This window comes from Octopus bimaculoides, chromosome 12 (assembly GCF_046866305.1).
Source record: "Octopus bimaculoides isolate indiv1 chromosome 12, ASM4686630v1, whole genome shotgun sequence".
NCBI lineage: Eukaryota > Metazoa > Mollusca > Cephalopoda > Octopoda > Octopodidae > Octopus > Octopus bimaculoides.
The window spans coordinates 27,778,260-27,806,144 of NC_142939.1; the positions used below are offsets into that span (position 1 = coordinate 27,778,260).

At 35.5% G+C, this 27,885-nt stretch overlaps 1 protein-coding gene across 2 annotated transcripts in view; it reads right to left on the reverse strand.

Annotated features, from left to right (window-relative positions):
- Positions 1-1,142: 1,142 nt before the first annotated feature.
- The window catches only part of LOC106871911 (tumor protein p63-regulated gene 1-like protein), an 82,928-nt gene continuing 56,185 nt past the window's right edge, over positions 1,143-27,885 (reverse strand). For both annotated transcript variants that reach the window (XM_014918668.3, XM_014918669.3), the window contains exons 4-5: positions 23,622-23,798; positions 1,143-2,858 (exon numbers count right to left, since the gene is read on the reverse strand). In XM_014918668.3, the coding sequence (XP_014774154.1) occupies positions 2,513-2,858; positions 23,622-23,798 (523 nt within the window). In that variant the 3' untranslated portion in view covers positions 1,143-2,512. The remainder of the gene's footprint in view (positions 2,859-23,621; positions 23,799-27,885) is intronic.

The window sequence follows — 27,885 nt, forward strand, 5'->3', positions numbered from 1 at the left end:
CATTGAATGTAAGACAATATCACAGGTCGACCAAGATGTTATAACTACCATTTGTAATATAACTTTCATATAAGTTGTTCATACAAATCTACAAATAACAACTCAGTTTAGCAACTCCTTTCCTCAATCATGTCATTACACAACTCTTCCATATGCTAAGATTTCCATCAGCACCAAAGTTTCACAAAGTACTTATTCATGTTCCTTTCTTTAGAAATGTGTATTCATAACTTTGAATTATGAATAAGAACAAGGAATATTTACATAAAGTGTATTGTATAGATTTTTGTGCTAAAGATAATTTTTATTCCTTTATCACAATATTAACTAATCCAGCAACATAGTTAAAGGAACAAATACTATTTTCTTCATATTTCTGAGAGGAAGAATTATCATCATCATCATATACTGATATATTTGAACTACTGTCCTCATCTTGGTTGTTATAATCACAACATTTCAGCCATTGTAATCTCCAGCCTTTTTCAGGTGTCTGTCATATTCAGAAATGTTCACAGAATTTGGAACTAAACTCATTATTAAATCTAGGGTAGAGTAGGGTGGGGAGATAATTTTCTCTCTCCTTGTTTCTTTCCGTGTTCCTTTCTGTAGAAGAGCATAGGCTCGAAACGTTAAAGACTTTCTCAATTCCAGAGCATTATACTAATACATCTATTTGTTTTCAACACCACCTGTCTTCGTCTGTTGTTTTTTTTTGTGAATTCTCCTTATATATATATATATATATATAAACAATAGATTAAATAGTGAGATACAATTGACAATTATACACCCCTTTGAAGGAATTCTTTTCTTTAGTTTGTTGTCATATATTTATGATTAAGCCAGGAGTCGAACTCACAACCATCGCTAGTTAACACTAACCTACTACACTTCACAATTAATCAATGCTTATATTCACTATCCCATTCTCCTATAAGATAATTAGGTAATTGAAATTAGGAGCTTTAAACCTAGTTTATTTTATAGCTATGATGCTAATTAAAGATTCCGAGTGTTCATGTCTATGTTTAGTCTATTAAAGAGAATGTCCCTTATATAAACAACAGAAGAACAAACTAGCACCATAGAAGAAAGCCAGAATGAACACCAGCGAAACATTGTAATTATAACAACCAAGATGGGTCTAAATATATCAGAGTATAAAAATTAATATTCTGTTTCTTTAATTAAACCACCAAGACAAAAAAAAAGTATCAAACAAAAATTAGAATACAAAATGTGATAAAGAGAAAATATTTCAGAATAAACTGTTTTGAAAATTTGATAAATTTAACTAAGGAAGGTTCTGGTGTTAAAGATTTATCATCTATTTTGAATTTAGTTTGCAAATATTAGTAAATAAACAACTATAGTCTATGACTAGCAATCTGGGATATTCCTCACATTCAAATAAATTCATAGGCATTTTTTATTGCACACCCTCCATTTCATTTTCTTTCCTATTCATTCTTCTACAGTGTGCCACAGAATTTTAAATATATAACTTAAAATTAATTATTAAAGGCTGAACATCTTGCTAAAATGAGCACATGTGTAATTAATAACACAAGGTAAACAACAGTTTTCTATATTTTTAACTTTCCTTTTAACTGCACCAGTGATCTCCATTGCACCATAGGGTCCAAAAGACTGAGAACCACTGATCTTTGCTAGCACATGGGTGATACATCTCTTAACAGGTGTATGTGTGCACAAAGTTATATATATGTATGGATGACTACTTTTAATAATAAAGCAATATTATAAAGCAATATTATAAAGCAATATTATAAAGCAATATTATATTATAATCAGTTTCATACCAGGAATTGAGATCAGTTTGGCAATCATCAGAAATTCCTAGGCTAAAAGGAATAATATGGCATGGGATTGGGGGGGGGGGGGGGGGGGTTGTCGCCACTGGCAACTACATACATATACATACACTCATATACAGTGTATGCATGTATGTGTGTGTATTACACACATAATTTTCAGTCCTTATTAGAAAAAAAAAAATCCTTTATTTTACATCTAAATTTGTATAACCAAAGTAGAAATTACTTGAACAATATTCACTTTAAATTATCTTAATCACATTGCCATTGAAGAAGGAAAATGACAATGGTGCATAGAATAACAAAAATGTTCTATAAAATAACAAAAAAATAATCTAAATATACATATATTTCTTGATATTTTAATATATTCCCACATTTGGACATTTTCTCATGTAACTCCAAAAAGAAACCGAAGAAAATGGTAAAACATTGATAATAAAATTGAAAAATATTTCCATCATAAAAGAGAACACAATTTTTTTTTCTTTTTATATTACATTTCTTTAGCAGTTTCACTTTTTGTTTTTCTGCACCATGTAGGCATTTTTCTACTTTCATCCTCTCATGTTAAAGCTAGTGATGATACAACCATCTTCCAGTATATCATACAACAGTTTTAACTGTATTGCCCGGCATTATCATCTCTTCTGCCTTCTACTTGTTCTCTATCAGAAACAGAACCCATTCCGATCACGGCTAAAACCCAGAGAATTTGAATTGAAGAATACTGATGGCAAATTTACATAATTCTTCAATAAAATGGCCCCTTCAACAATTGTTGCATTTTCGTTGGGTCGTTTCCGGTTGTAACATTTGTTAAGGCTGTCCATTAAGGTGTCCATAAAATCATCAACATTGAAGTATGCTGTTTCAGATTCTTTAGGATTATAGATAAGAGGATGGTGACAAAATATTGCCCATGGAATATCATTTGAAAATGGGTTCCAAACTTGAGAAATGAGTGGAATTTGGCCTTTATTCCAACAGACTTGGACACCTCCATGGGACCGATTACTGAAAAAAAAGAGAGAAAAATAAACAAAAGAAAATGATTAAATTTCAGATAAAAATGTAATGGTGTATTGAAAAAATAAATAAATGTTATCTTAGTGCAGATTAGCTCATATCCAGCAGACCTATGATTAAAGACATTCTAATCCTGACCATTCCATTTTTCATACAGACAGAATATCTAAGATTAAATTGTGTAATGTTTCTTTCCTGTTTTTAAGATGGTTATGATTTAGGGGAATTTAAACTGCTATTTCTGACAGGTTGAGTGAACACATAGAGACTCCTTCATTAGTTTGGTGATTAAAGGGCAATAAATTATATGATGATAAAATAAATCTGAACACCGTTTCATAAAATATTTTTTATATATTTAACCCTCTAACATTCAAAGAGTTAGAATTCGTTCATTACAAAAGGAGCTGAATATTTTAAACCAGTAATACCTGGTATTATTGATACATGTTGCTTTCAATAAAAGGATCACTATTAATGAGTAATCTGTTATTTGCTCAGCTGGACTCATTGAATTAGTAAGTGGCTGAGTATTCCACAGACACATGTATCTTTAACTCTTTAGCATTCAGATTACTTGGTCAAATGTAATGCTTATTCACACTGTTTTGAATTAATCATACATTATCAAGTTGCTTCAAGATTTTAATGATGTGATTGTTTATTTTTTGAATGCCATTGTAGGATAGGTGTGGAAGGCCAGATCCGGCCAGTTTGAGCATAAAACAGGTAGAATATGTGGGCCAGATATGGCTGGTTCAAATGTTAAAGGGTTAATGTAGGCAGAATCAGCATGTGACAAAATCTTTCAATTACAGGTACAATTTAACAGGCTTCCACACAGTTTCCATAAATACTAGTTCACTCACAAGGCTTGGGTTGAGCCAAGGTTATGATGAATGATATTTACCTAAGGTGTCAAATGACCTCATCATTGTGAAGTAAACCACTTAAGCCTTTAACCTTGCTGTGCCCTCAGTACCTTCAGTTGTAGGGAAAACCCCAACAACATCTTCATATAGCAAACCCCAATTTATCCTGATTTCTTTATTTCTACCCATTTTATATACAAAGAATGTTTGGAGTGGCAGAAAATATAGAAAGAAGGATTAAATTATTTGAAACAAGAAGGGGCACCAACAAGGAAATGAAGAAGCAAGGGAATGAACTGATGAAGAAGAGAATCAAGGAAGAAACATTCTAATGAAAAAAACCTTTACATGGTAATTCAAACTGCTAGAAATAGCAGCTAAATCTGCATCAAAATCACACTTTAAAATCTTGGGCTGGAAGCCTTTTTTGATACCAACTACTTTACTGAGTGTAATGGGTGCATTTTGTAATTGTACCAGCACTAGAAAGGTGTTATGTGTATGACAGGACAAGAATAAAGATCCTCTAGAGCCTATGTTGCTTTTATTTTCTCATGAACCACTTCACAGAATGCAAACAGTGTGATTTATTGTAGCACCCATGTTGTTTCTGTTTAGGACAACATGATCAGTAGAATGGGTAAAACAGAAAATAAACTAGATGTGGAAGATAAACTGAGAAGGGAGAGAGAGCATGATGGGAGAAACAGTGATTGAAGTAACAGTGTAGAAGAGAAGAAGAGAGATATTGAAGAGACAGTGCAAGAGGACTGATTAAGTAAGACACTAATAACTGGGTGTAATGTGAGGAATAGCACAATTATCAACATTGCAGTACAGTATGTGAAATAGAAACACTGTAAAAGTGTACAAGTAACACTTCTTAATTAAATTCTTTGTTCTTGTTTCTCACTGAATATGCCATCAATAAATATACATCAAACTATAAAAGAATTCACAGAAATTCTATTTAATTTATCATATTTTATTTGTATCTAATGAATATATTTTCCAATGTTCCAGTTACATCAAACACTATAAAGACATTTCAATAATCTGTCCATAAAATAAAAGATTTATTCAACCACTAAGACATAATGTTCAACAACATAATGTTCTTTACCTTTGCAATAAATATTTCATTAGCTCTTAATGAAATTCTGCCCCAAAAGCATTTTTCCCTCAATCACACAGACAAAAGAAAATCATTAGAATATTAATATTTAATAAGGAACTAAAGTGCTACTGGTTTTCATGATGAGGTAAAAACATCATCAAACATTAGTTGTTCAACAAAGTGTGATACCAACTGTAAAACATGAGATAACAGCAATTAAGGTGAACATTTTAGATATTACTTTTTATACTTTAACAACTTGAAGACTATTATTTTAAAAATTGGTGAGAGATTTTTGAGAGGTCCTTTTTTCCCCATCTTCATCTCCTCCCAATTTTAAATTTCTGAAATAGATTTGTTTAGAAAATTTTTTTTTTTAAGGGAATTCATCCATAAAATCCAGTTTTTTTAATTTTTAATATCACTTTTATAGAATACATAAACAACCTGTTGGTCAATTGAAAATGTTATATACATTGTTTTGGTCATCTGGTGTAATATGTAACACAAGCAAATCCCAAGACATAGTATTCAGGTCTATGGCAATGCTGATAATATTAATAATTTCTAATATTGGCATAGATTAGAGCTTCCATTTATTTGCTAGAGAAGTAGTTGTAATTGATTAGATTGGTTGTAGTTTATTACTGGTACTTATTTTATCCAGGAATAGCGAAAAGCTGTTGTTCTATCAATGATAATTAACCAAGTTGTTCAACAAAAAAAAATGATTCAAACAAGGGAAGAACCTTAATGGATTGGCTGAAACTTACATCAAGTTATAGAACCACTATGTTTCTGTAAATCTATGTAATCAATCATTTAACATCTATATTGTATGCTGACATGGGTTGGATGATTCAATAAGTACTGATAAATTGGAAGAGTGTGTCATACACCAATTTCTGCTTTGGAATGGTTTCTGTGGTTGGATGCTTTCCTTACACCAATCACTTTACTGAGTGTACTGGGTGCTTTTTTTCATGGTACCAGTACAAGTGAGATCACTTAGCAACATGCAAGACTAAGGGTCTGAAGAAGAGGGGAAAGGGAAGGGATTACTGTCAGAAGGTTAAAGAATAAAACATTTGATTTGCACAAATTCACATCTACACTTTGCAAAACTTGACATTTTTCATGAAACTATTACAAAATCTTGTCTCAAATCCAGTGTAAAAAGAAATTATGTTCTTGCAGCTTTTTGCAACAGTGTTTGCTTCTCTTCCAATGTCTTTGTTTTGACTTCAATCAGACCTTCAAAATCTTAAAGAAAGACTTCAGAATTGCAACTGTGGCCGCAATGTTCCTCCCATCCATTATCTTAGAGGGATTTTAATTCACTTCCATTTCTAAAGCAAACATTAAGAATTTTCCACTTTAGAGACTGACAAAAATATCAAGAGAGAAAGAGCAATGACACTGTTATGTCAACAGTCAACAGCATTTTGACCTACCAGTGAATGGCATGCAGAGGCCACAAATGTGCCAAAGAAATTTTTGCAGCATCTCTTTATAATGTCCAGATATATTATCAGTATATTAGGGCTGACTCCTATATTTTGAAAACTTCAGTTAACTAATTTCACACAAATTTTTCACCTGATAAAATAAATTAGACTGTTTTCATTTATTGTAACAGCAAGTTTTATTACTTTATCAAGAAATAGTAGTGTACCTATGGTCCTTTACAGAGTCTCAGAGACTAGGATGATAAGGGGAGAGGAAGATATCCGCAAACCAGTTACCTGGCTAAAAAGCTTACAACAAAGTGGACTCTACTACAGGTACACAAGGACCAGGTGACATTGTCGAACTCACATTTGTACCTATGTTTTTTTTAACTAATTTTCATTTCCCTTTCGTTTACTTATACGATATGTTTACATAGTTAAAATAGCTCTTCCTTTTCTTGATATAAAGTTAATTTATTTAATGAGAAATCTAAGAGTAACCAAAACACAAAAAGCTAACAAAATGACATGCATATAAGAATGGGGATAAATGTTTATAAATATGGTTCAGGTTTTCTAGCTGCTTTATGATGATCAATGTTACCTGTATTTTGCTACAGCAACAAACTATAGATTATAGCACTCAATATTTGACAACATTCAATAGTTACATAAAGATACAAAGCATTTCATACCTTTATTGGCAATAAATGCCATACAGCTGTCACTGACTCAGAGCAAGCCATGTGGCTTCTCTGAAAGTTTCTAGATTCCAAATTTCCTATATTCTCAATAATAAATAACTAATGGTGGCCATGGAAATTACATTGTTATTTTAAAAACTGTACGATGATTAAAAATTTATAGAGGGCCCTTAAGTGTGTGTGTGTGGTGTGTGTGTATGTATATATATATATATATATATATATATATATATATATATATATATATAATTTATATAAGGGCAGTAACTACATAGTAACTATATAGTAATGCCTCATGCTCAGAGAGACTAAATAAGTCAAAAACTACCCCAAAATAAGCAACATATTTACCGAAAGCGAGGAAATGCAGCTTTCAAAATTAATCTCTTAAAAATATTTAACTTAACGGTAAACCACTGGTTTCTCAATCAATACAGAATAACTGTGAAGTAACCTGCATCTTTTGTTCTTCAGTACACGTATGGTCGAGACACATAAAAATAAACAAGAATCAACATACCACGATGTACCCAACACAGTACGATGACTTCTGTTCATAATTATATATCCGTGAAAGAGATTTGAATTTATCCGGTTGCATCTCAGTAACATGTGCTTATACAGAATAATATTCAGCACTGAATATATTCTAATTATTATTATTATTATATATATATATATATATATATATATATATATATATATATATATATATATATATATATACACGTGAAGAGACTGAGAGAATGAGAAAACTAAAGATACAGTGACATCACAAGCTTTGTTGTTTCATATCATTCCTTCTCTTCTTTCATCTCCATATCATATTCACCCTCTTAACTCTGTTGTCTTGAATATTTACTTTCACTCCAACTCTTACTTGGCCTCACACCTACATTCATTAACAGGCTTCTTTCAGTCTCTGTCTATCAAATTCACTTGCAAGGCTTTCGTCAACCTGGGGTTATAGTAGAAGACATTTACCCAATGTGCCACACAGTAGAATTAAACCTAAAACCACGAGGTCATTAAGTGAATTTCTTAATGACAGCCATGCCTGCACCTATCCTGATTTTGAGAAACGGTAGGCTGTATCCATGCATGTAATAAGAGACAACTAAAAGGTTTGGCACTAAGAAGAATATCCGGTTGTAAAATACTGATTCAAAAAGTCCTATCCAACCCATGCCAGTACAGAAAAGCAAACATAAAAATACTACTGCCACTGCCAATGACAAAGGTGATATATTGCTGAATATGACAACTGTTAGTTAAAAATATCCCAGAAAGTATTTACAAGAAAAATTAGAAAATCCAGTCGGTTATAAAGAGCATAAATCAGAAACACAACACAATGAAGAAGTGTAAATTAAGTGAAATACTGCTCTTGTAATTTACCTATCAACACCTAGATAGGTAAACATCATTTCCTTTTGTCTACTTATCTATAACTAAGTATTGGAGTGGTTGGTTGGTTGGTTGGTGCTAGATTATCCATCAATACTTACTACTAATGTCTAACAAGTCAACAAAAACTTTCTATGTGGTTGTTTGATCTACTAACAATAGCTGCTAAATCTCTCCCAAATTAAACCCCCACTATGTTCAGAAATGAAAGAAGACACTGGGTAATGTAGTTCCAGACAAAACAAAAAGAAGGGAGGGGGATAGTCAACCAAAAATAATTTTGCAGTCAGAGGTTTGAATATGAACTCTTCAGATATCTACCTACATAAATTTGAAGAACTACTGCGAAGCGACCTTCTGATCTTTCTTTCTTTCTTACATTTGTAATATTAGAATATGAATTTTCAGAATATCTATCTATCTATGAAGAACAACTATGAACTCCAATTTTCCTGTTTTTCTACTTAACTACACAAACATAAGTAAACAGACATCTTTATAATTGTTAAAATTTATTTAAATCTGAAATTATACATTCAAATTATTTATCAATTATTATAATGTGAATATCTAATATTTAGTAGACATGCCCCTTGCATTTTTCAATGCAAGGATCCTATAGGGAATGCTACTGATCAGATGACAAATATTCTCTTGGGGAATTTCTTGCCAAGTTTTATGCAGTAATCTCAAAAGATCTGGCTTTGAGGATGCTTTCTTGTTTCTTTTTTACAAAATGTCCTGTCCATTATGTCCCAGAGATGTTCAATAAGGTTCATATCTGGTGACTGGCTTGGCCATGGAGGTTTTTTAATACCATTCTTTTCCAACCTATTTTGGATCTTTTTAGCCATGTAACAAGGAGCCTCATCTTTCATAAATAAAGAGTCTTCTTTAATCATTTCACCATTGGAGAAGATTGGAAGGAGGCCCTTCTGCAATATGGACATATATTTATCTGAGTTTATGTTTCCATCACACTCCACCAGCTCTGATTGACCATTGCTCCAAATTGCTTTCCAGACCATCACAAGTTGGCTGCCTTGTTTCATTGTTGGCAGCAATCTTTTCATGTCAAACTCTTGATCACAGAGTCTCCAGACCCACACAACTACTGTAAGAAAATACAGCAAATCTGGACTCATCAGAGAATATGATAGTGTCCCAAAATGCTAGTGGCCACTCTTTCATCTCACTGGTACAATCTTTTCTCCACTTGATACTGGATGGTTGAATAAGTGACTACCTTCTTGCTGTTCTGTCATAGTAGCCAAGTTTGTGAAGATATCTGACAGCTGTTCCAGGACTGACATCAACTTGTTCTGCTATGTCAGAGGCCTTGCAATGAGGATTATCTTCCACACTTCACTTAACAAAGCAAAGGGTCCTGCCATAAGGCCCTGGTCAACCTGGGCAAGGTGATGTGGACTCCTTCCCCTCTCTGGTGAATTACCCAATCGCCCTATTTATTAACTGCAGAAAGCAGGATCCCAAGGTTTTCTGTGATTTTATGCTAAGTCCACCTTCACATTGACCCACAATACAGCCTCTTTGAAATTTGGACAGTTCCAAGGCTTCTTTTGTATGTGGCATGATTAAACAATCACATACTGAACCTGAAACATAAAAATGTCCATTATTAAAAAATATAAACCTTTTCAAGTTAAACATAAAACAATATTTTATGGGGTGTCTATTTACTCCTGTCATGTCTGTGTATTTTTATACTATTGTGATACTCAGGGAGGGTTATCTTTTGTCAATTCAACACACACACACTATCTATTTGATCTTCACTTTAGTTTCATTATTATTATTATTTTTAGTTTAGTCATCTGTCAAAATTCTTTCATCACACGCTTTGTGACCTCTTCAGTGACTTTCTGACCCATATGTCTCCTCTTATCCTGCCTGTATCTGTGTACACGAATGCAAACATAAATGCATGTGCAGGTAGAGATACATACCACAGAGAGACAAAACAGAATAAGCAGGACAAGAGGATGCACAGGGACAGAAAGTTGCTGAAGAGGTCACAAAATGTGTAACAAAAGAACTTTGACAGACAAATAAACTGAAAATAATAATAATAATGATAATAAAGCTAAAGTGAAGATCAATAAATGATGTGGTGCATGTACTTAATTGGCAAAAGATAACCACTCCCAAGTATAACAATATCTGTTTCAACAAATGTTTTCACATCAAGAATCTAGAAAAACAAATACATAAACATATATTTATACTATTTTATAAATGCTTTGATGTCATTAACAACTACCTGCCCATCTCTTTGTTTAGTGTACTTACATTAGCTCAACCAGTACACTGCCTATCGTCAACTTATGTTTGCCCGGATTCCGTCTCATTTTGTTTAACATTGAATTTTATATATCTGGTACAATCTGAGCACTTGTTATCTCATCGTCATCACCATCATCATTATTTAACATTCCTTTTCTGATGCTGGCATGGATTGGATGGTTCAACATGAACTGGCAAGCCAGCAGGCTGCACCAGGGTCCAATCTGATCTGGCAGAGTTTCTACAGCTGGATGCCCTTCCTAACACCAACCACTCCGAGAGTGTAGTGGGTGTTTTTACGTGCCATAGTATTACATATATAATGGTTTAGGCTGAACTCCTTTTCCTCATAGTTCTGCTCAGGCAGTACTGACCTTGAGTTTAAACAACAGTTTGAAGGGATAAAGGATAGTCAAGTTTTATGAGATTTGAACTCATCACAAACACTAGACAGAGAGCACCTAATGATAAACTGAGGCTTAACTATTTATTCTCTGTAGATTTTTATTTTCCAGTAATAGTGAAAGAAATTCATATACAATTACTGTACAAGGTCTGATCAATAAGTATCAGGATTGTTGCCATAGTAATGAAGCTGATGCACACAGAGTGAAGTCACTTGGCACAGATTGACATTGATGTCTGCTATGCATGTGCACTAAATTTTAATATTCTAGATCACTTCCACTGTTTACAGCAGTGCTTCGAAGTAACGTATGTAACGTGTGATCATCGCATTGACCATGACGGAGACAGTTGTCATGGCAATACCTGCTCAGAGGCCAACACAAAGTTGCAGAAAACGTACGGAGAGGAATGTATGAGCCACAAACAAGTGTACAAATGGTTCAGACATTTTCAAGATGGCCAAAAAAACGTTGATATTGACAAACATTCTGGGAAGCCTGCAACCAGCAGAACTGAGAAAGACATCGCAGATGTGTGTGCAGCTGTGAGGGGAAATCATCGAATCACCATCTGTGAGTTATTAGAGGATGTGCAGATTAGTCAGTCCATCATCACTGATGATTTGGATATGTAACATGTATTTGCAAAGTTTGTGCCAAAACTGCTTTCAGCTGACCAAAAAGACGCTCGGGTTTCAGTAGCACAAAATCTCTTCGACTGTGTTGCGAACAATGAGAACTTTTTGAAAACTTTGTGTAGGCCTCTGAGCAGGTACTTTCTCTGTCATGGTAAATGTGACAAATGCACACTACACACATTATGTCAAACAGCAGAAGTGAGCTAGAACGTTAAAACTTAGTGCACATGCACAGCAGAGTTCAAGGTCAATCTGTGCCAAGTGGCTTCACTCTGTATGCTTTAACTTCGTTATTATGGCAATAATCCAGATACTAATTGATCAGACCACGTATACTTCAGTAAGTATAAGGAAGTCTATATTTCACTGAAGAAGACAAATAAGACCAAAACATATTTGGAATTGTATCCCATACATACTGAAATGATCAAAATAATATTAGTCTTTTCAACACCATGTAATTTTTCCTTATTAATTTCTTGTTACTCCTTGCATAATTTTCTTAATACTAAACTATGATTCAAAACATCTTGCTTTTATTAAATAATATATAAAAGGTAAAGTAAAAAAGATGAGGTGAAAATGCTTTCAATCAATCCTCATAAGAGCATGTTACTTAATAACACTGACACATACAAAAAAATTAATAAATATATTTTGTTGATGAGACCTGCTACTGGTACCATGTAAGCCAGTACTACCTGTTCCATGATCGAGCGATTGGCAACTAAACCAGTTCCCCCACTTAAGTAGCTTGCTGCTCTTGTGAATAGGGTGTCTGGACACTTAGCAGGAATAAAAACAAGACCTGTCGAAGGACGGATGGTCCCCTTGTGGGCCAATGGCTCGCTAACTGGAGAAGGCAATGACAAACCACCATAATATCTCTGCCAGAAAAACACTACGAGAAAGTCAGAATGAAGTAATGCTATGGTTTGATCCAATGAGAGAAGTCTTGCTTAATCAGGAAGTCTTTGAATGTAGTGTCATCAATGCGCTGTAAAATGTATGATACATGACAACGACAATAGTCAGAGCAGGCAGAGAAGTACTTCTGGCCATTTCCAGGGTCTTTATGACAAATGGAGGAAAGGAATAAATTATCTTCAGACTACACACCTGATCTGAATCCTTGCAACTGAGTGAACACTACTAACGGCACTCAAGGGACTGTTAGTGATGTTTACCGACATCTCTCTAAACTAGTCTTTCTTTCTCCAGTGCAAACACCCAAAGTACATTCACAGTAAATTATGTTGCTATGTAGAAGAACCCTTGAGGGAATAATTAGTATCCAGCTTCACAATATTCCGTATTAATATTAATCATATTGATTCAGACTAAGTGTATATTAAACATTTGATTATCTTCATGCAATCAATAACCATAAAAAGCCAATCCTACATTATCTATATTTTTTTTCCTATCATTTGTTGCACCAAACATAGATAAATTGCATTACTTCTCCTTGAAGGGAAGTTTGATGTGTTATTTTTAATTCAATAACAATTTAGTATTTCTTGCATTCAGTAATCAGTTCACTTTTGAGATTGTGTGAAACAGGTTAAAAAGTAAGTGTTCATTTCTCAGAGATGCTCCCCCACCACTTCTACATACCACATATATTCATATAAATATGACACAAAACTAAGCCATCACTGTAACAACTTCAATGAATGCTCTGTTCATGGTCAAAGCAGACAATTATTGAATTTGATTGACATCAGTGTTCCAGCCACAGATATTGATTATGAGTATCACTATAATATCGATGACAATAAAGGATGTCAACACTTTATATAATATTATTATATTAAATTCAAGTCAATATGTGAGTGTCCACATAATCATTTACTTAGATTGTTGTTTCTCCTGCCACAAATATCCTAACATCTTCAAAATGGATACCACATGTTTTAAATACTTAATCTTATAACATACCTTACAATAAAGATAAATGACTGACTGTTTCCTAAGCTCCATCAAGGGATTTTTAATCTATACTTTATAACTCCAGTTTCATGGCATTAACTGGATGAGGGGAAGATCTCCCCATGGAGAGGATCAACATTCACAGATCTGATAACTACCCCTGACATTTAAGGGAAGTAAGACATATGCAATTAAGTGTATAGTTCAAATAAACAATGAAACTGTACTCAAACAATTGGTGAGTCAGTAGTCCATAATATCAATATGGTCAACTTATGAAAATGGAACGACCACTGCTATGAACATCAATCAATTGCTTTCATTAATTGCTTCCATGTCATAGGATTCTCTCAGCTGATAAACAGGGATAACCAAATATTATGAAACTTTAATTTGCACTATTTACAGAATTGTTGTTGTTTAGCCTTAGCTCAGCTTTGACTGAACAGACATATGATGAAAGGCATTCCAGTGATGACCATTCCATCCATCATTCAAGCATTGTTTATCTAAGATTACATCATCTAATGTGTCCTTCCCTTTTCAAAACAGTAAAAACAGTAAAAGTAAATGCCTCTCTGTTTATGTTCACAAGTGGAGACACAATGGCCCAGTGGTTAGGGCAGTGGACTCGCGGTCATAGGATCACGGTTTCGATTCCCAGACCGGGCGTTGTGAGTGTTTATTGAGCGAAAACACCTAAAGCTCCACGAGGCTCCAGCAGGGGATGGTGGCGAACCCTGCTGTACTCTTTCACCACAACTTTCTCTCACTCTTACTTCCTGTTTCTGTTGTGCCTGTAATTCAAATGGTTATATTTATGCACTTTTGAGGAATGAAATATTGTAAATTTAAAAATCTGTCCAACCCATACCATAAGACAGACTACAAAAGAGATGAGAAACTGAACGCTGACAAGGACAATAGTGGTAAAAGTAAAATTATAACTGATGCTTGTTATCAATTCTACTCTCACTACAGCAAATCCAGCCCTTTAATTATCCCAGTAATTAATATCAATTTTGATGACCTTCAGATATACATTCTGTCTTCGTCTCCTTTATTTCTACATGGTTACTTACTAGCACTGTTTAAACTGAAGCACTCAGTGCTCATCCCTGATAAGGTCACTCAGGTAAACCTTGTAGCAAATATAGGTGAAAGCACTTGTTTTGCACTTGCAAACCAACATAAATAAACAAACTAGGCATAACATACTTTCTCTCTCTCTCTCTCTCTCTCTATCTATCTATATATCTATTTCTCCTTTAGTGTTGCTATGACACTACAACTATTTTGATTAGACCCCTCAAGAGCTTCATGGAGAAGTGCTATTATAACTAGTACAACAAGGACAGTGGAAAGACTTGAGAGTTTTTAGATTGGGAGAAAGCACAATATAATTGATAATTATGTTCTCATTTAACCGGGTATTTTCGTTAGACTCTGAAGAGGTGTAAGACTGCTGCACCAGGCTGGAAGTAGTGTGAGGAAAGGCACTGAAACATCAAGATCAACATAGTTATGTTTATAACATTCTATAGCCTACAACATCAGCACCAAAGAGAGCAGAGAACAGCTACATGGGCAACTGTGGTTTTTCTATGCACTCTAGCACAGGTTGCACTCTTCTGAGGACACTCCCAGTGTTGGCTCACTTTGGGCAGGAAGACTTTCCAAGGACAGATCCTAGTCTCATAAGACATCACCATCATCATCGTGGTTTTATGTCTGTTTTTGATGCTAGAACGGATTGGGCAGTCTGTCATGGTATGAGTCCGAGTTATTCAGAGTTACTGACCTTGGACAAGGGTTAGTTGAGGTTACTTCTGGCTTTCAAATTCCATGTATGGCATATTTTCTACAGCCTTTCCTATTGCCAGCCACTTTATATGGTGTCCTTCATGCATTTTATCCCAACACCAAAACTAAAGGATGTTGTCATATCTTGGTCAATGTAAAGAGTTTTCTAAACCCACCATAGTCTCCATACATTCACTGACCACTTTACAAATTGTACTGGGAGTGTTTTATCATTACACCAATACTATAGAGATTACCTTGACTGCAGTAACACCATTAAGAGTTGTCATTTGACAAACATTTTACAAAATCTAGTGATTGTATTCTATCAAGTCACAAGCAATAGAGAGGTTGTCTGGTCTGTGGTAAGACTAAAGAATCTTTACAACCCTACCCTATCTCCATTTATTTGATGCCCTATTCCTATCAGGAGATGAGAAAATGATAAAAGGGATCAAAGCAAGAGAAACATCAAGTGGAGTGAAAAGGTGATAGAGGGAGAGAATGATAGGAAAGAGTGATAAATTGCTATGGAATGAGAATGAGAGTGACGGATGTGAATAATGATTAACAGGGAAAAGAGAGAGCAATACAGTGAAAATAAGAAGGGTGAAATACAAAGAAGTGCAGTGTCGTCCCTCATGATACAAGCACTGTGATGGAAGAGGCAAAGTATGGAACATGCAAAGGAAGTGTGGTCCCCAACCTACCAAGAAGAGTAGGAAATCTAAACAAGAAAAAAAACTGTACCACTTAGGTACAGGCATCAATGTAATTGACTGGTCCCCTCCCTCAAAATTTCAGGCCTTTGTACCTATGGTAGGAAAAGTCATCATTGCCATCACAAGCAACGTTATTATCATCATCAAGGTGGTGAGCGGGCAGAATTGTTAGTATGCCGAGTGAAATGCTTAGCAGTATTACAGCTGTCTTCACGTTCTGGGTTCAAATTCTGCCAAGGTCGACTTTACCTTTCATCTTTTTCAGGGTCGATAAAATGAATATCAGATGAGTATTGGGGTCAATGTAATTGACTATCCCCCACCACTAAATTTCAGGCCTTGTGCCTATAGTAGAGAGGATCATTATTATCATTATTATTATTATTATTATTATTATTATTATTATTGTGGCAAGCTGGCAGAATTGTCAGCATGCTAAACAAAATGCTGAGCAGAATTTCATCTATCTCTATATTCCAAGTCCAAATTCTACTATGAACAACTTCACCTTTCATCCTTTTGGGGTCAATGAAAAAAGCACCAGTTGAACACTGAGGTCAATGTAACTGACTCCTAAAATCCCTCTCCTAAAATTTCAGGCCTTGTGCCTACAGTGGAAAGGATTATTATTATCATTTATTAATATTATCATTATTATTATTACTATTATTATAATTATTATTATTATTATTAAGGTAGCAAATAGTTAGCATGCTGGGCGAGATACTTAGCGGTATTTAACCCATTGCTATGTTCTGTGTTCAAATTCCGCCGAGGTCGACTTCGCTTTTCATCCTTTCGAGGTCGATAAATTAAGTACCAGTAAAATACTGGGGTCAATGTAATCAACTAGTCCCTTGTGCCTTCCAGTAGAAAGGATCATCATTATTATTATTAAAATTACTACTACTACTACTACTAAGGCCTTGTCCCAAAATTAGACAGAATTATTAACCTCATCACAATCATTATTTATTCACAACTGTGGCTTGTCCTTTTACTGATCCCACACACAATATACACATACACACACCTTTATAAAGCAACCTGGTTCTGCAGCATAAATTACAAAATAAGCCATGAAGGTTTTCTTGGTGTTGGTTGCTCTGGGGGTAAACAATATCAACAACAACTTTTTACTCATTTTGTAAAGAAACTATTAGGCATGGGGAATTAGCTGCTTTATTTTCCAGCAATTGTTGCTCGGTCAGAAGAAATAAATAATAGATGAAGTAGAGTGTCTTGACTAACTAAACAAACAGATAAACACTAGAGACAGACAGACAGACAGACAGACAGGGGGAAGGAGAGAGAGTTAACAACATTGAAGGCATCGTGGCATCATATCAGCATCACAACCTGACTGAGTAATTTCAAACTTGACCAGGAAACAACACAATGACGGATATCAGGTTTGTGGTAATATCTGTTCCTGTTGAAGAACTTGTGTAAATTATTAATTGAAAAGCTAGCACAGTGATATAGATAAAACATCTACCAGCTGAGAATAGCTATTTCCTTCTCTAATATACCTATAAAAGTCCCCCCTCATCCTTCGCCCTTGTGGCAAATAAATGAAATCATTATTATTATTATCATCATCATCATAATCATTGTAGTTGTCATCATCATCATAATCATTGTAGTTGTCATCATCCTCATCATCAAGTTTTGTCTCTCATATATACATAACATATTTCATGTCTGGATATAATGTGATAGAAGACAATGTGTATGCAGTTTCGTTTCTATACTTTAATATGACATAAAACATTATTAATAAGGAAGTGCTTACTCAATTCACACACAGGCATGCAACAAAATAATAAACTTCCCACACACATATATATATTTATAATACTTTATAAGAAGACGGGTGACAGTGACTTCGAAGTTTCTACATGCTAGGAGGCCAAGACTTTGAAGTCACTGTCAACACTCTTCTTGTAAAAGTATAATGTACTCTACAAAAAATATAATTCTTCTCTTTGGTGTCAAGTTTTTTATAACTTGACATAAAAACAAACATCAATGTGTGTGTGTGTGTGTGTGTGTGTGTGTGTGTGTGTGTGTGTGTGTGTGTGTGTTGTAATTGATGGACTTTCATGTTGATATTGATTTATGAGCGATCAATTAAACATCTAATCATTGAATTATTATATGAAGTACCAGTGATGGAGTATTCCAGACACTTTGTATCCTTCAAATAATGTTCAGGAAGAATCAACAGGTGTGACAAGTGGTCATCAGAAGATCGTCAAAGGTGTAATATTGAAATGAAACCCAGCACCTTATGATTACGAAACAAACATAAGTGCCACTTCACTATCTCTCTGTCTCTGTGTATATATCATCATCATCATCATCATCATCATCATCATTTAACGTCCACTTTCCATGCTAGCATGGGTTGGACGATTTGACTGAGGACTGGTGAAACTGGATGGCAACACCAGGCTCCAATCTGATTTGGCAGAGTTTCTACAGCTGGATGCCCTTCCTAACGCCAACCACTCAGAGAGTGTAGTGGGTGCTTTTATGTGTCACCTGCACGAAGGCCAGTCAGGTGGTACTGGCAACAGTGTCTGAAGAGCATGAGGAAGAGTGGCAATCCCTTAAGTGGTTTTGTAAACTGGTTTTTGAATGACAGGCTCTGATACACTTAGGGCAAATACATAAGATTTGGTCAGATGGGTCATGAAGATGACTCTTTTTCTTCTTTGCCATTTCTCATCTGCCACAGTTGCTTGGCCTCAAAATTACTTGCAGCAGTCAGGAAGTAATCTTGCCACATTCTCCCTATGCTGTAACTTCTTCCCACCGAGTGGGGTTCTATCCTTGCCTTACACCACATATTTGTTGTTGGCACTCCGTCGCTTTCGACGTCGAGGGTTCCAGTTGATCCAATCAACAGAACAGCCTGCTCGTGAAATTAATGTGCAAGTGGCTGAGCACTCCACAGACACGTGTACCCTTAATGTAGTTCTCGGGGATATTCAGCGTGACACAGTGTGACAAAGCTGACCCTTTGAATTACAGGCACAACAGAAACAGGAAGAAAGAGTGAGAGAAAGTTGTGGTGAAAGAGTACAGCAAGGTTTGCCACCATCCCCTGCCGGAGCCTTGTGGAGCTTTAGGTGTTTTTGCTCAATAAACACTCACAACGCCTGGTCTGGGAATCGAAACTGTGATCCTATGACCACGAGTCCGCTGCCCTAACCACTGGGCCATTGCGCCTCCACTACACCACATATGGATCACTGTAAATCAGCATGAAAGGACACACTCTTAACACAGTCAAACACTTAACCTGCCCGAGGAAGTGGTGTCATTTCTAATGACACAAACTGTGAAAATAACATTGACAACCACATTGCCAAAGCCAACACCTCCTCTAGACATCTATAGAAGGGAGTATGGCAGAACCATGTACTGCACCTGGATCAAAGTCTACAAGGCAGTTGTCATCATTATTCTCCTCTATGGGTCAGAAGCTTGAGGGCTGTACAGGAAGCAGGTCAATCTGCTGGGGCACTTCCACCAAAGATGCACTTCACTCCATCAGGGATATCTCGTTGAAGCAACACATCATCAACAATGAAGTCCTCCAGCAACAACTTGAGGTGTTGATACCATGATGCTGCTCAGACAGATGAGATGGACAGGCCATGTCTCATATATGAACAATTCTAGAATAGCAAAGGCCATATTTTATAGCAAACTCAGCCAGGACAAAAGAGACAGAGGAACCCCACTGGAAGCATTTCAAAGACCAGCTGATATATACACACACACACACACACACACACACACACACATGTATATATACACGTCTTTTTGTTTTGTTTTTTTATTTACAGTGGAATACGAAGCATAGAAAACTCTAAATAATATGTAAATATTGGGTTAAAATAAACACTTGGAGACAAAAATGTCAGTTTCTAAATTAAAATGCCATAAATAATATGTGTATCTGTGTGTTTGTGTGTGTGTGTGTGTGTGTGTGTGTGTGTGTGTGTGTGTGTGTGTGTGTGTGTGTGTGTGTGTGTGTGTGTGTGTGTGTGTGTGTGTATATATATATATATACACACACCTTCTTCTACCACTCTCTCTTCCACACACCTTCTCAGTCATGTTGCTTTGAGCAAATGAACACATTAAAGAGTTGTGAGGACTCCCTAAGCCTTATTGAGAACAAGGCGATCTCACCAATATGGTGCCAAGAGAAAATACACCCAGTACACTCTGTAAAGTGGTTGGTGTTAGAAAGGGGCACCCAACAGTAGAAACCATGCCAGAATGGAGTGTATGAACATGATGTGGTCCACTGATCCATCTATAAGGTCAATAACTCAGAATAAGATACTTGTCTCAGCCATGTGACTGTGGCCATGCTGGAGCACTGCCTTTAGTCGAACAAATCGACCCCTAGACTTAATCTTTATAAGCCTAATACTTATTCTATCTGTCTCTTTTGCCAAACTGCTAAGTTATGGAGATGTAAACACACCAACATCAGTTGTCAAGCAATGGTGGAGGTGCAAACACAGACACACAAATACATATATATATATATATATATATATATATATATATATATATATATATATATATACACATATGGCAGGCTGCTTTCAGTTTCTATCTACCAAATCCACTCACAAGGCTTTGGTTGTGAGGATATAGTAGAAGACTATAGTAGAAGACACTTGCCCAAGGTACCACACAGTGGGACTGAACCCAGAACTATGTGGTTGGTAAGCAACCTATTTACCACACAGCCACCACTAAATGGACACAGAATGACACACAACAAACTGAAATGGGGTGGATATGTTGTTACACTAAAAGAATTTCTAACCAAGTCAACAGCAGAAATATTTATTGTTTATATCTCACCTGATTTTCATTTTGTTTTTCTTTGCTTTTTTTTTTTGTTTTTTGTCCTTTCAGTTTTATTATATGTGCAGTTTTTGTCATGACACACTCAAACATCCTTCAGACAAGTGTTGATACAAGTTTAATTTTCAGTGGAAAAGAACTGGATTTTTTAAAGGCAATAAGCACTGTACAATACCAAAGTGGCAATACACAGATAAAGCCCAGAGGTATTCATCAGTAACCATGACCACCCTATCTTATTTACCCTACACTGCATCACCTATATCCCTATCTCTAACCATCTCTCACTCACCTCACACTTTCACAAACTTAACTGATTCTCTACCCCTATTCCCTTCATCTATTCCTCTGTCCCCATATTCCTCACTAAAATCACCCTCTTGCAACTTTAGGGTACACCCTTACACCTCATCACCACTTTCTTCTTCTCTCTTTGTCCAGCAGGGGTAGTCATGTATTTCATTAACAGTAAGACACTTTCAACACCTTCAAACCAAGCCACCTTCCTCAATACAAACCCTCCTCAGTCAAGGAATCTTGTCTTCTGAACGACATGGTGACCTCACTAGTGCTGGTAACATGAAAAAAAGGACCCAGTACAGTCTATAAAGTGGTTGGCATTAGGATAATGCATCTAGCCATAGAAACCATGCCAAAACAGACATTTGACGTGCTGAATCCTCTCAAACTGTCCAATCCATGCTTTCATGGAATACAGAAGCTAAATGATGATGATGTATTTGTCATCTATCTCTTGTCTTTTGCAGCAACTTCTTCCTAGGCCACTTCTGAAGAAACCTCTCAGTTGTTTTATTAGTTAACATACACAGCCATCATTATTTCATTATTTTATGCTGCTTATTTCATGTAAAATATAGTTTTAAAATGTGTGAATCTGCAATGACCTACAACTCAACCTTTCTCTAGAAGCACTAATCCTTTTCAGGTGTAACTTTCTAATGCCTTGTCTTGGACCTTCAGCTATTTGACAGAGTTGAAAACAAAAATGAGAGAAAAAGAAAGAATCAACCTCAGCACATGACCAATATTTTATTTATTGAGCCAGGAAGGGTGAAATGCAAAGTTGACCACAGTGGGAATCAGAATATTGAGAGAGGGAACAGTTTGACTTCCAATTACTTTTTACCTAAACAACTCTCAATTCATCTTTGCCCAGGTTGATTATCACCAGCATCCCACACACCGTAATTTTTTCACCCATCTTACCTCACTTATGGGGATGTAAGTTGATTACATGGACCCTTATTATATCGTTCTCCAAAAGGATGAAAGGCAAAGTCGACCGTGACAGAATTTGAACTCAGAACATGAAGACTGATGAAATGCTGCTAAGCATTTTGCCCAATGTGCCAACAATTCTGCCAGCTCACCACTTTACAAAAGCCACTTATAATAATATTGATTTCAAATTTTGGCACAAGGCCAGCAATTTCGGGAGCGGGTGTAAGTCGATTACATCAACCCAGGTGTTCAACTGGTACTTATTTTATCCATCCTGAAAGAATGAATGGCAAAGTTGACCTCAGCAGAATTTGAACTCAGAACATAAAGACAGATGAAATGCCACTCAGCATTTTGTCTGACATGCTAACAATTCTATCACTCAGTAGCAACACTTCAAGTTCAGTTTAATTCAGATTAAGATAGGTTCAATCGTTGCAATGGTTGACAATGGAAATCTATACTCAAAACAATGATCTTCAAACAACCAATATCAGCTCAATCTGTAAACTTAATAATGAAGGAGTAAATTGTATTTATAACGTCTTACACCCTAATGATGGACTCTCTACAATAGAAATAGCAGTCAAATCTCTGTCAACTCACACACGACTAGTAAGGCAAGAACAAATTAGCTAACATAGCATTAGATAACTGTAAAAAGAAGAGGTAGTTACAGCTGAGATCCCGGGTGACATCTGTAATAGATCTGTTCAATCAGAATTGACCTCACATTAAACAACAAAAGCAACAACAACAATTTTATAAATGAAACAATGAATAATTGGAAATTTAAACAGAAAACTGCTTGAACTTGCTTTCTTTCTCGGCTGTAATTAAATGTTATAACTAGCCAATGTTGGTGCCATTTTCCAATAAAATCTACATAAAAACATAAAATGTAATATAAACATTTTTTCGTGTCACAGTGATTCATTAAACTAGCAATTATCTACAAGTTTGACAGTTGTTGCTGTTATTACTGTTGTTTAACCCCAAGTTAACACTGTTCTTTATTCTTAGGAAGTCCTTTATTCTTAGGAAGTCAACTTAACCCATCTCCTGGGTCCATAAAGAATCCTCTTCTGTTGCATGTATTTGGACCAAGTCTCCTGTTTTATGAATATTGAAGAGGATTTTCTTCCTTTCCCTAACTAGTCTCGAGGGGGTGAGCTGCAAAAGGTTATGGACACAGCTCTTCCTCTCAAACTTAAATCGTTAAACAAGAAAAACATCTCTTAGATACTTACGGCATCACGGAGAAATTTGGATAAACAAAATCTCCCATTTTCACTGTGTCAATACAATGTAGAAAAATCCTTTTATACAAGAGTACTTTCTGAGTGATGAAGTTGTACTTGAAAATCAGCAGAGAATCATCAGTAAGAATCACCAGTTTTTCCAATTCATTATTCCAATGGTCAATTCTGAAAACATTAATAATGAAATATTATTATTAATTGTCTTTAAACACACATTTACATAGGCACAACCATATTAAAGAAGACAAACATTCATGTTCAATCTAACTATGATATTTCACTCTTGAATGCTACTGAGTTCAAATCCTAAGCACAACACAAACCAGAACCACCCTGAGGAGCAATACTCATTTTCAGTGTCTGTGGCATTAATCAGATGAGAAATCTCTTATGAGTCAGCAATCCACTTGGCTGGGTTATCAGAAACAAGTCAAACTTTTACTGTTATCAATTGTTCTGAGAAGAGGTAATACACTTAGCCTTTTGAAGCCTTCCTCAGCTGTGGGTATTACTATCAGAATGAGATAACTGTAATCATTGTTGTCACTTAATCAAGGTCAACAATGATTGAATAGACTTATGAGCAAAGATGTTCCAACCATGACCATCCTTTCTTTGTAATCCAAAACTACATTGTCCAATGTGTCCTTTCTACTTTTAAGACAATAGGGTATGATTTGAGGGATATCTAGTTGATATCTCTAGCAGGTTGAGCAACCACATAAAGGTGCCCTCGTTGGCTCATTAATCTCATGGATGAAGATATGCTTTACATGTAGACTCAGAACCAACCTGATCACATTATTGACATATTAATATAGATACAATGTTTTTCCTTATAGTAAAACATGCTTAGAGTTACAACTCAAAATATTCAGCCTGCCAAGAGTTTGTTGCGAGAGCACAGGTCATAATAACTACAGAGATGTTCCTCTAGTAGTCTGTTTTTCTTTTTCTCTCTCACTAGCTTGCTTTTATTTTCCACACATTTCCTAAAGATTCCAGAAGTTCACATCAACCTACTTTTTTCAATGAGGCAAAGTCTTTAGACTAACCCTAACTACCTTGTTATACAAGGCTTCTGACATTTCTTCATCTGTTTACATGAACTTCACAATTTTAACCTTCCTTCTGAATTCCCTCAATCCTAAGCCATCCCCATAGTTCAGTGCATTTGTTAGGTCCTTATTAAACTGCTTATGAATTCTCATGATGTAGGTACTAATTAAATATTAATCTAATACCAAATGAAAACACATAAATGTTGGTTTACATAGTCTGGACAAATTACAAGGAATTTCAAAGTTATAAGGTTTCTTAGTGACTTAGATGAGATTTAATGAAAGTTGTCATTTTTCACAAGATAAACACACTTCTGACAGATTTTAGCTTTTACCTTTCAGACTTGGTAATAATACCAGTCGACACCAATAGCCTGCCCTATTTAGAAATGAATTTTTTTTTTTACAGCAGACAGCAAGAGGTTGTTATGCTTATATATGTTTGTAGCTTTTAAAACCCATTCTCAGTACATGCTCATCATATGCTAAGCATGTTAATGACCTAGCTATCAAGTTCGCAGTGGTTTAATCTAAATAGTAAAAAAATAGTTTCAACTTTAAGAAATTGAACTTAACATACTAAAGTAACAGGTTAAGTCTTAACTTGAACATTAATTCCAACAACAGCGACAACAGAATGTGAACTTCATGAACTCCAATACATTCTACTACCAGCAGTCACGGCTTGCGTATAAGCACTGTGGAACTGCAGTATCTCCCTATTTCCACTCGATATTATCAATAACATTCAATATAATGAGTCCTTTTTTCCTTTAATTCTTTCTTTATATTTGTACATTATATAATCCTTAAGCTTAATGTTACTAGCCATCCCCTAGTTTATGAAAAAAATACAAAAATCCCTGTATAGAACTGTGCACTTCACAGTTCCAGTGACGCAGTATTTAGCTGTTGTGCACATGCACACATGTCCGAGATAGGAAGCTGTACACTAGGGAGAGAGAGAGCACTGTTATCCACACAGTACCGACCCTGGTGTGCAGGCGAAAGATAGTGTTTCTTTTTAACTCCTCATGTGTTGTGCTTAAAAATGTGTTTATATTCTTGAATGTGATAAAGTGTAGAATTAGATTATTATCCTGCTTCCAGCTACAGTGTTGCTGCCAGGATTTGAAAAATAGGGCAGATTTCCACCTCTGCCCCTTATTTTGTGATTCGGAGAGGATTTTTGAAAAACAAGGCATAATTCACGGCGGTGTTCAGTGAACAGATTAAACACACTACCCGGCAGTGGCTAAAACACAAACTGATCAAGTTTATGTATAAATTTTCTTTTTATATGTTTCTTTCCTTTAACACAATATTAAAACAATGGCGAAAAATTTTCTGAGGTCGCACCCCCACTAATTTTATCTATGAGCCACCACTGACTATCAGAATGTTAAAAACTCTCTTTGATTACACAAAGCAAATAAAGATATCATAATCTAACACACACATACACACAAGCACACAAATTATTTTACTGGTTTCAGTAACTGAACTGAAGCAGCTGAACCACTTAATTCAAAGGTTTGTGTACATGTGGTATGAGTGTGTACATGTGGTATGAGTGTGTACATGTGTGTAAAAGCAGAGCTGGTAGTTAAGAAGTTTGCTTCCCAACCATATGATTTCAGATTCAATCCCACTGTATGATACCTTGGGCAAGTGTCTTCTACTATAACCCCAGGCCAATCAATGCCTCATGAGTGGATTTGGTAGACGAAAACTGAAAGAAATCTAATGTGTGTGTGTGTGTCTTTATATTCTCATACAAATGGCACCATCCGTTTCCAATCTTCCACAAAAGCATAGCTGTCCATGAGAAAATATTGCCTTGAGATCAGCAACAAGAAGAGCCTCCAGCTATAGAAATTCTGCCACAATGAACTCTAGCCCATATAGGACACTAAAATTATAATTATTATTAGTGTGTGTGTGTGTGTGTGTGTGTGTGTGTGTGTGTGTGTGTGTGTGTGTGTGTGTGTGTGCGTGTGCGTGTGCGTGTGTGTGTCATGTGAATAATTTAACTTTACAGAATTAAGATCGTATGAAGTTGACAGTCTAATATTTAGATGCAATAAAAATGTTCACCAATTAAGCCAGCTTAAAAATATTTAATTAATGCTTTTAGAAGCTCTGACCTCAAGATTCCTGCGAGTACTTATACTAATGTAGTAAACTTTCCATATGCAACTTTAGGCACTTACAGCTCTTATGGAATGCAACTTTAAGCACTTACAAATTCTTATATAAGACCTAATGTGGTCATATGGTACACTCACAAAAACTGTAAGCACCTGTTTAACATTCTGAAAAACCCATCCAGAAACATGTGTACAAAAGTTTCAAAGATATCTATTGAAGACACTTTTATTCATGTTGCTATATTTTATAATGAGACCCTGAGCAGAAGTAGCTTTAATTACAGAAAATATATTCTGCCACAAGAATCCCCTAATGGTAGAAACACAAGAAAAAGAAAAACTATGTGGTACAACCCCACTTTCAGCTTGAACAGTAGAAAAAATATTACCAGATCCTTCCTAAATTTAGTCAATAAACACTTCCCTAGCAACCATAAATTCCACAAAATTTTTTAACAGGTATAGTCTTAAAGTAAGTAATGAATGCATGGATAATTTCACCTTTTCTTAAGTTAGAATTAATAGAAAGAAATTAACTCCTTCTCCTAAAAATGATTCCTCATCTCAGTACAATTGTTTCAACAAGAATACATGCCTTCAGAAAAAGTATTGTTTACTGAGCCAATTTCAACCAATAATAAGAGCTACGAGATAAAGCGTTACATAGGTCTTGAAGGGCTTTAGAGTCAACCTAGCTAAAACCAAAGTCTTAATAAGTAGGAAGGCAGACAAACCACAAATCCCTTCAGGTAGATGGCCCTGTTCGATCTGTAGAAAAGGCGTAGGTAGAAACTCCATAAAATGTACCCAGTGTAAGCTATGGACACATAAGAGATGTAGCAATATTAAAGGGAGGCTAAATGGGAAGATAGTTTTTGTGTGTGGCAAATGCTCAGGTGTTATAAACACTGAAAATGTGAAGAGAACACCTTCTGTCACATTCCAGGGAGAAAAACTAGAAGTAGTTGATAGCTTCCATTACCTAGGGGACCAAGTCAGTAGCAGGGGTGGATGCTCTGAAAGTGTAGCTGCTAGAATAAG